This window comes from Otolemur garnettii, unplaced genomic scaffold, assembly GCF_000181295.1.
Source record: "Otolemur garnettii isolate 467f Iridium unplaced genomic scaffold, OtoGar3 scaffold00159, whole genome shotgun sequence".
Classification (NCBI taxonomy): Eukaryota; Metazoa; Chordata; class Mammalia; order Primates; family Galagidae; genus Otolemur; species Otolemur garnettii.
In genome coordinates this window covers 384,055-399,640 of record NW_003852554.1, presented here as the reverse complement: position 1 = coordinate 399,640, position 15,586 = coordinate 384,055, and the positions used below count along the sequence as shown (strand labels likewise).

At 38.3% G+C, this 15,586-nt stretch overlaps 1 protein-coding gene across 6 annotated transcripts in view; it reads right to left on the bottom strand.

Moving 5' to 3' along the window:
- ZCCHC11 (zinc finger CCHC-type containing 11) overlaps positions 1 to 15,586 on the bottom strand; it is a 123,176-nt gene that overhangs the window by 31,046 nt on the left and 76,544 nt on the right. For 5 of the 6 annotated variants that reach the window (XM_023519139.1, XM_023519142.1, XM_023519143.1 and 2 more), the window contains exons 9-13: positions 14,340 to 14,466; positions 10,338 to 10,457; positions 9,964 to 10,176; positions 6,234 to 6,408; positions 2,456 to 3,159 (exon numbers count right to left, since the gene is read on the bottom strand). In XM_023519139.1, coding sequence (XP_023374907.1) covers positions 2,456 to 3,159; positions 6,234 to 6,408; positions 9,964 to 10,176; positions 10,338 to 10,457; positions 14,340 to 14,466 — 1,339 coding nt within the window. The remainder of the gene's footprint in view (positions 1 to 2,455; positions 3,160 to 6,233; positions 6,409 to 9,963; positions 10,177 to 10,337; positions 10,458 to 14,339; positions 14,467 to 15,586) is intronic. The other variant, XM_023519144.1, reaches the window with a different exon arrangement.

Genomic DNA, 15,586 nt, shown 5'->3' with positions numbered 1-15,586 from the left:
TAGTCCCAGCTACTTGGGAAGCTGAGGCAAGAGAAGAGAATCACTCGAGCACAAGAGTTTGAGGTTGCTGTGAGGTATGACACCATGGCGCTCTACCCAGGGTGACAGAATGAGACTCCGATGCAAAATTAATTAATTTTTATAAATCTATGACATATTTAGGCAGGAAATTCTAAAATTAAAAAAAAGTTAGATAACTAATAAAAATTAAAATTAGAGAAACATTCCTTACCTTAATTTTCTAGGGAAAAAAACTATAAAGTAATATAAACTGCAGTTATGTAATTAAGAAGTTTTTCTAAATATCAGCCATTTACTTCATCCTTTCAATTGTCTATATGCCTTAAATACTGCAGCTTATGTCAATTGCAACCAACGTGTACTTACACAGAATGAAGAAATACTGCTTAGAAGGATGAGGGGGAAAGGGGAAGTGTTTGTCAAAGGGTGTAAAGTTTCATTTATGCAAAATAAATAAGTTCTGGAGATCCACTATACAATGGAAAGCCTATGATTAACAATACTGTATTATAATCTTAAATTCACTAAGACAACAGATAGTAAGTGTTCTTATCACAAAAGGACAGTGGGGGGGGGGAGGATTTTTAGAGATGATGGACAAATTAATGGCACTGATAGTGACGATTTCCCAGGCATATATGTCTTCAAACACATCCCACTGCATACATCAAATATCTACAGACTTTTATGTAGATATTTAATAAAGCAGATTTTAAAACGAAAAATACTGCTTAGTAATTATGTTAAAAATTGTAAAGCTTATCAGTAAGTAATTATGGATAAAATAATAAAACTGGATGACTATGAGTTTTTAAAAAATATTCTACTTGTCTGACATATGATCTATATAATCATTTCTTTGTTCATATGATATTTCAATTATGTGCACTGCACTTAAAGCAACATTAGTTAGCTAAAACTCTTTTTTGAGAAAGAACCTCAAGCTGTTGCCCCAGGTACAGTGCTATGGCCATCACAGCTCACAGCAACCTCCAACTCCTGGGCTCAAGCGATCCTCTTACCTCATTTTTTCTATTCTTAGTAGAGATGGAGGTCTTGCTCTATCTCAGGCTGGTCTCAAAACTCATGAAATGAGCTCAAGCAATCCATCCACCTCAGCCTCCCAGAGTGCTAGGATTACAAACATGAGCCACTACACCTGGCCATAAAACTTTCCTTTATTAACAAAGCAGTTACTATTTATTTTCTGTTCATTGGGGTATTTTCTAAATGAGTTAAAAGTTCAGATTATGCCACTTTAAAAGTAGAAGAGTTAGAATTCCTATAATTTAATAAGGAATAAGCCAAAATCCAGCAAAGCTCTATAGCAGAGACAAAATCTAAGTTCTTTTTTGATTCCCAACCTTAGTTTCCTTCAACTACCCTTTAGTATGCTTATAGTCTCCCCTCTCACCAAAAACCAAATTCTTTGAGACAGAGTCTCACTTTGTCTCCCTAGTAGAGTGCCCTGGTGTCACAGCTCACAGCAACCTCCAAAGTTTGGGCTCATAATTCTCTTGCCTCAGCCTCCCAAGTAGTTGGGACTACAGGCATTCACCACAACACCCAGCTATTTTTAGAGATGTGGTCTTGCTCTTGCTCAGGCTGGTCTCAAACCCGTGAGCTCAAGCAATCTACCCACTTCAGCCTTCTAGAGTGCTAGGAATACAGGCATGAACCACCATGCCCAGCCCTAAAACAAAATTCTTTAAAATAGTATACTATACTGCCTGGGTGCGGTGGCTCATGCCTGTAAATCCCTGTTCTTTGGGAGTCCAAAGTGGGTGGACTGCCTGAGCTCAGGAGTTGGAGACTAGCCTGAGCTAGAACAAGACCTCATCTCCAAAAATAGTCAGGTGTTATGAAGGGTGCCTGTAATCCCAGCTACCAGGGAGGCTGAGGCAAGAGGATCACATGAGGCCAAGAGTTTGAGGCTGCTATGAGCTATGACACAATGGCACTCTACCAAGGGTGACAAAATGAGACACTGTCTCAAAAAAATTAATAAATAAATAAAATAAAATAGTATAATACAGGAGAAGGGTACAAAAAAATAGGATGCTGTAATATACAAACCTTGGATTCTTTCTGGAAAAAAAGTTATATATATATATATATAAATAAAAAACAAGCAAAATTTTAAATATATGTTGCCTTTGCTAAATTGTTTTTCATAAAATATCAAATGAATCCTTTCATATATAAGAAACTCAAGAAAACCAATTAGTAATAGAGTGATAAAAGCTTTTAAGGTTTTGTATGTTATCTAAAGGCAACTATAGGAAAAAGGCAAAAAGTAAAATACATGCTAAAGTATCATTCCAAAACGGTAGCCACCATATAAGCTATTCTTACATTTCTAAATCTAAAAACTATAAAGTAGTATAGTATCATACAACAAAATCTTACAGATTGATTACAAACTATATCCTACCTTGCCAGAGGTTAAAATAAACTTATCAAACACATAATATAATTCCTGGGTCGGAAGATTATCATCATCCTTAAGGTCAGATGCATCTTCTGTAGCTTTGCAGTTATAAGAGGTAGCCGATGTGTTCGTGCACACAATCTGGTGTGAACTGTCCATTTCTAAATCTGATCTGCAATCTGTTCCAGCAGACTCATCTGAGTCTGGGGACTTAGACAAATCCATGCAATTACACTGGCTGAGCTCTTTTTTTAAACAAGTTTCTGAAGGTGCTAAATCATCTTGTTTCTTCACTGATTTTGTCTCTAATTCACTGCCTTCACTGGTAGAAAGAGATGAAGATTCCCGTCCACAGTCAGCCAAACCTAGTTCATTTACCAACAAACTTTCATTGTCATTAATACATCTCTGTGATGTACATTCCATTTCATCATATTTATCAGGTTGATTTCTTTCTGCATTTATTTTTTCTGTGCTTTCCCCAAACAAAATGCTACAGTTGGTTGCCATACTGTCAGACTTCACTGGTTTCTTATTGCTTATTTTTCCCTTTTCTTTTTTCTTAAAATCCACTGTAGACTTATTTCCACCCTTCCTCTGAGGACAGGCAAAATACCGATAAGCTGCCCTGAATCGCTCCACAACATATTCATAAACAAGCTGGCTGTTTAAACTCCGTGCAACATTCCTCTTGACTGAAAATGGATCTAATAAAAAAAAAAGAAAAAAAAGTAGTCAACAGCTAAATCTCCACTAAACAAACTACATTTCCAAGCTTACACAAATAAATCCTGTCAGATTATAAGCAAAGTACATTTTCTCAAGGTTTTTCTAACCAAGGGTCCCAATGAAAGTTCCTGAAACCTGAGTTGGGAAATACAGTAGCAACATCCTTTCCTTTGTTCCTCCCATAAAGGAAAAAACTAAAAGAAGAAGGTAACTAATAAGAAAATGGCTGAGAAGGCCAACTCAGTAATTACAAAGTTTCAATGATGGAATTTCTGGAGAAAGGAGCTATGCCAATACACTCCTACACATTATCACTGAACAAAAATTTTCAAGCTCCAAGGACCCACTAATAGTGTTCATCTCTTGTCATTCTTTAATATTAGTTATAAGCTCTTTGCAATTTAAATAAAACACAACCTACAGTGGCGCCTATGTCTCAGTGAGTAGGGTGCCGGCCCCATATACTGAGGGTGGCGGGTTCAAACCCAGCCCCGGCCGAACTACAACATAAAATAGCTGAGTGGCAGGTGCCTGTAGTCCCAGCTTCTCGGGAGGCTGAGGCAAGAGAATCGCCTAAGCCCAAGAGTTGGAGGTTGCTGTGAGCTGTGACGCCACAGCACTCCACCAAGGACAACAAAGTGAAACTCTGTCTCAAAAAATAATATTAAGTAAATAATAAATAAAACACAACCTAAAACTCTCAAAGCTTCAACCTGAAAAACACTGACTTTAAGGTTTAACTTTAGTGAGATCAGAAAAATAAAGAAAGGTAAAAAGAGACCTAAAAAGTGAAAATTATACCAAAATTTAAATCATGTTTCAGTCTAAAATGGCAACCCTCGAAAGTCCTGCATCAATTGCATTCTCATCATTAAGCACATATAACAAACCTCTAAAAGGTGAATTATCAGATTTTTATATATGTAAATAAGCCCCAGGAAAAAAAAAACAGTGCACCCAAAAGACAATGTATCTGTTCTCCACTATTAAAGATCATTAAGTAAAAGGATTAAAAGGCCAGGCTTCAAATTGTTAAAACTGGGGATTCTGTTACTTTTTGCTGTTATTTATAATCCTAGTACTCTAGGAGGCCGAGGTGGGTGGAATGGTTGAACTCAGAAGTTCAAGACCAGCCTGAGTAAGTAAGAAGGAGATCCCGTCCCTCCTAAAAATAGAAGAAAACTAGCTGGACCTTGTGGCCAGTGCCTATAATTGCAGTTACTCAGGAGGCTAAGGCTAGAGGACCATCTGAGCACAAGAGTTTGAAGTTGCTGTGAGCTGCCATGATGCCACAGCGCTCTACACAGGGCGACAGCACGAGACTCTGTCTCATAAATAAATACATACATACATAATAATTAAAAAATAGGGCTGTGCCTGTGGCTCAGTGGGCAGGGCGCCAGCCCCATATACCGAGGGTGGTGGGTTCAAACCCATCCCCAGCCAAACTGCAACCAAAAAATAGCCGGGCATTGTGGTGGGCGCTTATAGTCCCAGCTACTCGGGAGGCTGAGGCAAGGGAATCACCTAAGCCCAGGAGTTGGAGGTTGCTGTGAGCTGTGTGACTCCTCGGCACTCTGTGGTGGGCAATAAAGTGAAACTGTCTCCACACACACACACAAAAATAATTTTTTTAAAAGAAATCCATAGGCTTTAAAAAGCATTTCCTAGCTTCTTTCTCCCTTTTCAAAAAAAGAAAAGGGGGGGAGGTGTGAAGAGAGTGGTTCGGTGCCTGTAGCACAGTGGTTATAGTGCCAGCCATGTACACAGAGGCTGGCAGGTTCAAACCCAGCTCAGGATAGCTAAGCAACAATGACAACTGAGACAAAAAACAGCTGGGTGCAGTGGCAGGCACCTGTAGTCCCAGCTACTTGGGAGGCTGAGGCAAGAGAATTGCTTAAGCCCAAGAGTTTGAGGTTGCTGTGAGCTGTGACGCCACAGCATTCTACTGAGGGCAACACAGTAAGACTGTCTCCAAAAAAAGAAAAAGAGAGAGAGAAATTATGGTTGGAGGCTTCAGGGTTCATTTATTTACTATGTGCAAGAGAGTACAAGGGGTAAGCACATGTTTGTCTACTTCAGAATATTTTGGGGCCTAACACATAGTAGAGAAGGCCAACAGAGGAGTGAGAAAACAGAATATGTATGCTGAATAGACTAAAATGATGGATATAATTCAATTTCCTATCTATAAAACATGAGTGACTGATTAGGAATTTAGAAGCCACTCTACTAATTTCTGTATCTATAAAAACTTCAAGGTTCTTGAAACTCAGTGTGAAACCCTGTGTGTATCAATATCAATTGTTCTTTTTTCCTTTAACTTAGCCACATTTAACAGATAAGCACTTGAGAAGGAAATGAAAACTGGCCTTTAAATTAAAATTTAACATAATCTCATGACATAATTGTATTCAAAAAGATGTTCATTTCATATAGTTTTTTGTTTTTTTTTTTTTTTAATGAGACAGAGTCTCACTATGTTGCCTTGGGTAGAGTGTCATGACATCACAGCTCACAGCAACCTCAAACTCTTGGGCTTAAGTGAGTCTCTTGTCTCAGCCTCCTAAGTAGCTGGGACTACAGGTGCCCACCTCAACGCCCAGCTATTTTTTTGTTGCAGTTGTTTAGCTGGCCTGGGCTGGGTTCGAACCTGCCACGCTTGGTGTATATGGCTGATGCCATAACCACTGTGGTACGAACACCAAGCCTCTTGTAGTATTCTATTAATTTCTATTGTTCTGTATTTCTGTTGTGTTCATAATAACTTCTTTGGTACTCTGAAGATTTTCATAATTACAAAATAAAGGCACAAAAATAAGCTAATAATAAGCTAACCAACATACTTACATATCAGAAACCACAAAATAGGTATTAACCTTATGAAACTATAATGGACTTGACAAAGAATTAATCAAATATATAATGACAACCTAGCAGCAAATATACAACTACAAAGCCAAGAAGTAAAACTTATAATGCTAGATTTTAAAATAGATGATAAATGGCATACAAAAAAATATTCTCCAACTGAAACATAATATTACCTCACCTTCAATAGCTATTCGCCTTTTAGGCCAGTTTTTGTTTTCTCTTGTTAAAATATCTCGTATCCGTACACATATAACATATTCCTCCAAAGCAAAATCCAGTGTGTAAAATTTTAGCAGCTCTAACCATAATTGTCCCAAAGATACCTGATTTGGTGTTTCCAATGTTAAAGGGGACTGGAAAAGAAAAAAATACTTTTCATTTAAGCTTCACAAACTACAGAATCAATGGATTTTCAGTTAGAAAAGACCTTAGAGATCACATTTTCAAAACCTGAGAGTAACTTGTCAAAAACCAATCAGTAAAAAGCAAAGTTGGGAACAGAGCCCCAGTTTACTAACTCCTAGGAATTCTGTATTCTTTCTACCCAAACCAGTGATTCCCAGCCTTGGCTACACATTAGAATCATACAGGAACATCAGAATACACTAAGACCTGACTTCCACACCAACACTTCCTTCCATACCCCTCCCAAGACTGACTTAACTGAGCTGGTACCAGGCAATGGGATTTATAAAGCTCCCCAAGTGATTCTTATGTGCAGACAAGACCGCAAACCACTACATAATAACAACTACAGCTCCTCACTGCAATTACTTTTTAAATGTAAATAAATTCCTTGACTTTGAAAAAAACTAATTCATTCATTCAACAAACATTTCTGCAGAAGATACATCCTCAGCGTTGTTCAGAATATCATAAAATAGATCTCATGCACTATTCACTCTTCTAAGAACAGCATATATTTTAACAATTAGTTCTGATAATTCTATGAAGCAGATACTACAGGGCAAAGATCTGACTAAAGACCAGCTGGCTACTGGGTCCATGTTGTGAATACTGCCACTCAAATAAGGTGAGGTTATTACTTGATAGACTATTAGGACAGGGATAAAAAATTTAGCAATTACAGTAAAGGCTATATGCTAAGAAAGACCTCTAATAAATCATTAGGATCTCAATAGAAAGTAATACCTAAATTCCAAAGGAATTATTTAGATGATAACTGGCTAAAAGTGACCACTAGGCAGCATAAAGACATGAAATACATTCACACGTTTAATTCCACAACTATTCACTGAGCGCCCACAAATACTGCCAGGCAGTGTGCTAGGTACTCAGAATATATTTTAGGGGAGAAACAAAAAGATCCTTGCCTTCACGGAGAAGACAAACTTAATAAGCAAATCACATAATAAGTTAAAAGATAAGTGCTATGGGGGAAAAAACATGAGTAAGATAAAAGGGATAGGAGTGGGAGAACAGGAGAAGGTTAAAAGTGTTTAACAGAGTGGTCAAGGTAAGACTTATTGAGGAGGTGTGATTTGAAGAAGGGGGAGGAGATGTGATCTGAAGAATGGGAAACAGAGCAAATATACAAAGTACGAGTGTGACTAGCTTTGAAAAGAAAACCAGGAAAGCTTGTATGGTAGAGTGAGATGAAAAGTAGAAGAGGAAAGCAAAGAGCTACCCAGTAAGGATTTGTTTGGCTTGTTTTCTAAATGAAATGAAGAACATCTGAAGCATTTTAAGTGTGGGGAGGGGAAAGGCCTGGTCTGACCTACATTTTAGAAGAACTGTTCTGCTTATTGTGTTGAGCCTAGACAATAAAGTCCTTGTCAGTACAGTGGTGTGTAATAAAAAAAGGAAAGAAAATGAGAATAGACTATTGGAAACAAGGGTAGATGCAGGTAAGCCCATTAGGAAGCAGCAACAGTTATCTTGGCCACAATTGATGGTGGCTACAACCAGGATAGTAATAATAGAGGTGGTGGGAATTGATTAAATTCTGAATATAATTTGAAGTAGAGATGAGAGGATTTCCTGACATATTTGATAAGGGATATAAAAGAAAGAGAGGAGCAGAGCGTAATTCCAAGGTTTTTAAATAAGCAACTGGAAGGACAGAGTGCCATCAACTGAGGTGGGAAAACTGGGTATTGAGTAGGGAGCAAGTTTCAAGGAAGGATCTGGAGTTCAGTTTAGACATATTAAATTTAAGACACTGATCAGACATCTCAGTAGAGACTTTAAATGAACAGCTGGACATAAAATTCTAAAGGTCAAGAGACAGGTATAGCTGGATATTTAAATCTGAGAGCCATCATCATATAAAGGGTACTTAAAATCCACAGGATTAGATAGGATTACCCAAAGACTGTACATACACAAGAAAAGAGGGATCACAAACTGAGCCCTAGAACACTTAATATTAAGAGTCAAACAAAGGAGACTGAGAAGGAATAACTAGCTACGGGGGTAGTGTCGTGAAAGGGAATAAATTTTTCAGAGAAAGAAGTAATCGACTGGCAAGAGAAATTACCACAGGATTTAGTAATGTGGAGGCTTACTGACTTGATGACAATAAGTTTTGACAGATAAATGGAGTCAAAGCCTGGTTAGTGTGAGGTTAAGAGGAAACAAATTGAAATAGAGAATACAGATAATTCTTTCAAGAAGTTTTACTGAAAAAGGCAGCAAAGGAATAGCTCGGAGGGGAAGCTGTGTCAGATATTTCTTTAAAATGGGAGAAATAAAAAGCATGACTTGATTCAGCAGAGAATGAAAAATTGTAATTTAGAAGGAAAAGAGAATACTTGCTAGAGTGATGTTCTGGAATAAACAAGAAGGGATAGGAGTGGACATGTAAAGAAAATGACTTTTATCTTAGATAAGAACAAAGAAAATTCCTCATGAAAGCAGGCAGCAGCCCAGTATGCCTCCCATCTTTAATCTTAGCACTTTGGGACCCCAAAGTGGGAGGATCACTGGAGCCCATGACCAAGACCACTCTGGGCAACATAGTGAGACCTCATGTCTACAAAAACAGAAAATAAAAAACAGCCAAGTGGTTTGTTTTTGTAGTCTCAGACTGAGGGGAGGATTGACTGACCCCAGGAGCTGGAGGCAGCAGTAAGCTGTGATCACGCCACTGCACTGCAGTCTTAGTGATGGGGCAAGATTCTATGTGTTTTTTAAAAAAGCAGGCAGCAAGGCAGAGTATATGTGAGTATGTGAGTACAGGTGGCAGATAATGGTGTGAGTGTACAGAAGTGGCTTTGGATTTCTTCAGATTTCTCAATGAAGTAAGAAAGATTAGCTGACAGTATTGTGGTAAGTTGAGGAGAGAGTTAGAAGTAGAGTTGAATGGAGTAGGGAAGAATATCCAGGAAACTACGAATAATTCAGTATAGCTATAGCAATGACTTCAGGAAACTTTAGGTTTCTGTAATAAGAAATCTGTCTACTTCAAAGACTACAACCTTCTGGATGCCACAATCCAAGTACATTCATCTTTGGTTCACTAGCACTCAAAATAATGACCAACACATAGCAAGTCCTTAATAAATGAATGTTGAATGATCAAATAAGCAAGCCACCCTGTCATAGAGCACAGGGCCTTTATTCCCCCACCCAGTCTGCCACTAATTCCCATGGGCTAAAGTTTGGTCAGTGCCTAACTCCTGAAGGAAATTTTCCTTGCCTAGATGAAAAATGATAGAATTACCTTGACATGATTCAAACAATACAAGTTTTGCAAAATAAAGGATAAATTCATCAGGGTATCTCAATACTGAAAAACTAAACCAGATCAACCCCTCACTTTACAGATGAGGAAAATGAGGCCAAGAGGCTTACTGAAGGTCAATCTACTATTATAATAGCTTCAATAGAAGACATCACAAATTCTACAGATAGAAAAGCCAAAAACAAAAACAAAAACAGCTTACTTTGCCATGTTTTTCCTTCATGGCATTACTTTGGTTGTCTGTTTCTGTCTTCTTGGTATCATCTTTTGGTTGGTCTGCCTTAGCTTTGTTTTCCTCAGCAATTGAGTTTTTCTCAGTTGCACTACTTGAATTATATTCCCACTTCACAAACTTCTCTTCTACTATGCCCTTCAGCTGAAAGTCATCCATTCTTTTTGGGTCAAAGCCTTCAATCTATATGAAAAGGCATTCCAAATTGGTAGTGGAAAAATTATTAAAAAAAAAATGGACAAACAGACAAACCAGAATTCCAGCTTAAAAACGTTTGAGCAGAACACTCTGCAGGAGCAAACTACACATATACACGCACATATACATCGCAAACTCATGCTTACCCAATTTCCAAGTAAGCAAGGAAGAAGAGGGGGTTTTCTTTGTTGTAGAAAAAACATCACCATTAAAGCAAAACAGTAAGAAGGGATTCCACCATCAGTCTGGGAGTCAATATAACACAACTGCAAAATCAAAGGGGAAATACCATCATTTAGCTTCTTCTACTTTCAAAATAAAAGCAGCTTGTTTTTCCTACCATTATCATTGTAAAAAGCTTAAATAACAAAGCAAAATATAAGGAATGATGTGAAATATCATTACCTAGAAATAATAACCATTAACTGTTGGTGACCATCTTGTCATTCATTTCTTTATGCATCTAAAGATATATAAATGGAATTATATTACACGTAGTGCTTCTACTGTGGACATCATTTAAAAATATTTTTCTCAGGGGCGGGCACCTATAGTCCCAGCTGCTCAGGAGGCTGAGGCAAGAGAATCACTTGAACCCAAGAATCTGAGGTTGCTGTGAGCTATGACATCACAGTGCTCTACAGAGGGCAACAAAGTGAGACTATCTCAATAAAAAAATAAAAATAATATATATATATATTTTTTATCCCTTTCCCCCCCCTCCCCTGGGGCAGGCATGGTGGCTCACACTATAATCCCTTTGGGAAAACAACACAGTAGTATTGCCCAAGGTCAGGAGTTCCAAGACCAGACTGGCAACAGCAATATGTCATCTCTACAAAAAGAATATTTAAAAATTAGCCAGGCATGGTGGTACACCTGTAGTCCCAGCTACTTGGAAGGTTGAGGTGGGAAGATGGAGGTTACAGTAAGCTATGATTATGCCACCACACTCCACCCTGGGCAATAGTGGGCGACCTGTCTCTTAAATATATGTATTATATTTACATATATATTATGTATATGAGAGAAAAACACAAATTCAAGAAGGAGGGGGAAGGGACTGAGTAAGCTCCCACCTACTGAGTATAATGTAGGAATATATGGTACACTTCTTGAATGAAGGACTCAGCTACCGCTCAGACTTTGGACTTAACCATACAAACACAAATAATATAATCTAATCATATGTACCTTCTTACTAACCCAAACTAAAAAATATATCTGTTTTTCCTTATCTCATCTCTACTTCTGCTTCAATTATTAACAACCCTGTATGTACTCTACCATGCCTTTTTCTATACTCAAACAACCACATACAAATATACACATGTGCACGTGCAGTTCTTTTTTTTTTTTTGAGACAAGATTACAAACTCCTGAGTATAATCCTCTTGCCTGACCCTTCCCTGCAGCTTGGAACTGCAGACACACATTGAGTACACCCACCCAATTTTTAAAATTTTTTAATAAATGAGGTGTCACTGTTGCTCAGGCCAGTCTCAAATTTCTGGCCTCAAGCAATCCTCCTACCTTGTCTTCCAAAGTGGTGGGATTATAGGTGTGAACCACCAGGCCTGGCCTAAAAATCTCTTTCTAAACAAACTGGGTAAATTATTTAACAAATATTTATTAAGTGTGTCTTACATCCTGACACAGTAAAATAAAAGATCCTAGGGACAAGAAGCAAATAAATAAAACAAATTAAAATCTGTGCTCTCAAAGAGTTAATAATTTCTTTTTCTTTGAGACAAGAGTCTCACTTTGTGGCTCTCAGTAGAGCGCTATGACATCACAGCTCACAGCAACCTCAAACTCTTGGGCTTAAGCAATTCTCTTGCCTCAGCCTCCCAAGTAGCTGGGACGACAGGCAACAACCCTCCCCCTCACTGCACTCCCACCAACACCCAGCTATTTTTAAAGACGGGTCTTGCTCTGGTTCAGGCTGGTCTCAAACCTGTGATCTAATGCAATCCACCTGCCTCAGCCTCCCAAAATGCTAGGATTATAAGCATGAGACAATGCACCCAGCCAAGTTTATAATTTGTTTTTCTTTTTTTTTGAGACAGAGTCTTACTATGTTGCCCTCAGTAGAGTGCCGTGGCATCACAGCTCACAGCAACCTCAACCTCTTGGGCTCAAGTGATTCTCTTGCCTCAGCCTCTCAAATAGCTGGGACTACAGGCACCTACCACAACACCTGGCTATTTTTTTGTTGCAGTTGTTTCAGTTGGCCAGGTCCAGGTTCGAACTACACTGTAACCACTGTGCTATGGGCACCACGCCCTAGTTTATAATTTCATGGAAGAAAACAGACTGCAAACAAATAAATGTGTGTATGGCAGGTGGTAGTAAATACTATGAAAAAATAAAACAAGGTAAGGCAGGTAAAATGATAGATGAAATGCTATTTTGTATAGGGTCATCTAGGCAACTCTGATAAAGTAAAATTTAAACAGAAACTTGAAAAGATAAGAGTAAACCAATCTGAATACCTGGAGTAAGAACATTCTAGATAGGCTCGGCGCCTGTGGCTCAAGCAGCTAAGGCACCAGCCACATACACCTAAGGTGGCGGGTTCAAATCCAGCCCAGACCCGCCAAACAACAATAATGGCTGCAACCAAAAAATAGTCGGGTGTTGTGGCGGGCACCTGTGGTCCCAGCTACTTGGGAGGCAGAGGCAGGAGACTCGCTTGAGCCCAGGCGTTGGAGGTTGCTGTGAGCAGTGAAGCCATAGCACTCTACCCAGGGGGATAGCTTGAGGCTCTGTCTCAAAAAAAAAAAAAAAAACATTCTAGATAAAGGGTGTAGCAAATACGTAGTACAAAGGCCTTGAGTATAAAGAAGCCCCAACTTCAGGCTTTGAGACTATGCCTTACTTTTCAAGCTGTACTTACTCAGCCAGCTGGTACCGCTCTATGCACTTGGGGGGAGGTGGGGTAATCCTCTGACCAGAGTTAAAAAAAAAAATTCCAAAAGATAATCCTCTGACCGTTTTTGCCCTAAAGTTATCACTCTGCCACCATCCCCTTCTTCAGTTTTCTTTGTATAAGACTGAGAATGTATTCACCACTAATCTAATAAGTGATGAATACTGTACTGATATAGTAAGAACAAACACAAAAAAGCTAAAATCTCTCTCTCTGGTCACTTGGACTAACATTAGTAATTATTTAACCATTCCTGCTCCCTACCTCCACACCAAAGAAATGAGCACAGGGCAACCACAGCCTTCTGATATATAAATTAATTCCAATTTAGGAACTAAGTACACAATCAGAAATTGCTCGATATTATCAATGATTTTGAGGAAAGAGAAAATCATTCTTAGAGATTGGGAAAAAATATGCCAATAAAAGAACCTTAACTTACATACTGTATTTTACAACTTTACAACTTTAATTAATCCTATATATTAAGATATAAAAGAGAACATTTCTATAGTACATAGGAAGAGAATAAAAGTATAACAACTAAAAATTCTAAAATAAGCCTGGTACAGTGGCTCTCGCCTGTAACCCTAGCACCCCGTGAGGCCAAGGCAGGTGGATTGCCTGAGCTCAAGAGTTCAATACCAGCCCGAGCAAGAGTGAGCCCCCTGGGCAGTGCCAGTGGCTCAAAGGAGTAGCGAGCTGGCCCCATATGCCGGAGGTGGTGGGTTCAAACCCAGCCCTGGCCAAAAACTGGGGGAAAGGGGGGCGGGGGGGGCGGGAGACCCTTACATCTCTAAAAAACAGCCAGGTGTTACGGTGGGTGCCTGTAGTCTTAGGTGCTTGGGAGACTGAGGCAAGAGGAGTGCTTGAGCCTAAGACTTTGAAATTGCTGTGAGCTATGATGCCAATGTACTGTATCCAGGGATAAAGTGGATAGACTCTGTCTCAAAAAAAGAAAAAAAATCTGAAATACATCACTAAGTCTATATCACTTTGAGACTTTATTTTGATGTTCATAAATCAGAATTTGCCACACCACTTTCTGTCTGGTACAGATAACAACTTTGTCCCACATTATGATACACGTTACATGTCAGTGCAAGAAAAAGCCTGACTGATTTTGCAGATTAAATACCTTTCTTTTCCTTGTACACCACAAAAAATAAATAAAATAAAATAAAATAAAAAAATACCTTTCTTTCTGTTCACTTACCTTAGCCCAGTAGCGAAAGGCTAACACCAAGGGAGTAAAGACAGGTTCCATTTTGCCAAGAGCAGCAAGTAAATCAGTAGTGAGGCAGGCCATATCATTTCCTGCACTTACTCTACAAAGTAAGCCACTGTGAATGAGAAAAAACAAATGCCACCGTATTAATATCATAAAAAGCAGACTATTTCAAATCCTGTGACTACCTTTTCCAGTCACCATATTAACTACAGTACCTAAAAAGTCATAATAGAAACAAATGTTTTAATAAATTTAGAGCTAACTAAAAACTACATACCATTTCTATTACTAGAGTTCCATGCAAATTACATACAGATATTTTTGTGTGTGTAATTTATTTTTTTAAGATACAGGGTCTATCTCTGTCACCCAGAGTGGAGTGCAATAGCCTGGTCATAGCTCATAGTAACCTTGAGCTCCTGTCCTCAAGTGATTGTCCTGCCTCAGCCTCCTGAACAGCTTGGGACTACAGGTACATGACACTACACCCAGCAGAATAATATATTAATGTTCATTTGTTTCAGAAATAAATCTTCAACCTTTCTTAGTACTTAAGTTTATGGGAAATTAATTTCAAAAGCAGTATTGTGAAACACCAAAATTTGATATATATGAGAGAAAGGACATTGATCTCCTCAATGCCAAGTGCTACAACATAATTTCCTAGTTCATTCTTTTTGCCTTACACGTAAGAAAAGCACAAAAAGAGATACTGAGATAGCTAGCTATACTTGACTCTAATTTTTCCTATTCCAAGCTTTCATGATTTTATTGATGTTACTTTCAGACCGAAGATCAGAAAGGTTTTACATATTAACTCACAAGTTACACTTATATGTAAGAGAAAACTGCAGCTACCTTCAGTGGTGTGACAGAGAGTAATGGAGATAACTTGGAAGTGAAGAGAAAAATGAATCTGAGACTTCCACACAGGCAATCTGACACAATGTGGTGGGAAAAAAACACTAGAAGTTACTCTGCCTCCATTCTAATTCTACTCTTTCCCTAAAAAGTGAATCTCAATAATCTGGATTAACCACTCCAGGTCTCAATTTTCTCATTGATGAGAAATTTGAACTAGATCTCTATAGACTATCTTTGGATTAAAAAATACAATAACTTTGTAAGAAATACAAGTTTATAATCAATAGAAGAATACTATATCATTTCTATATTGTTTCTGTCTCCCACACTGATTTCAAACAGGATTATTTTAGTTTCTTTTTTTTTTT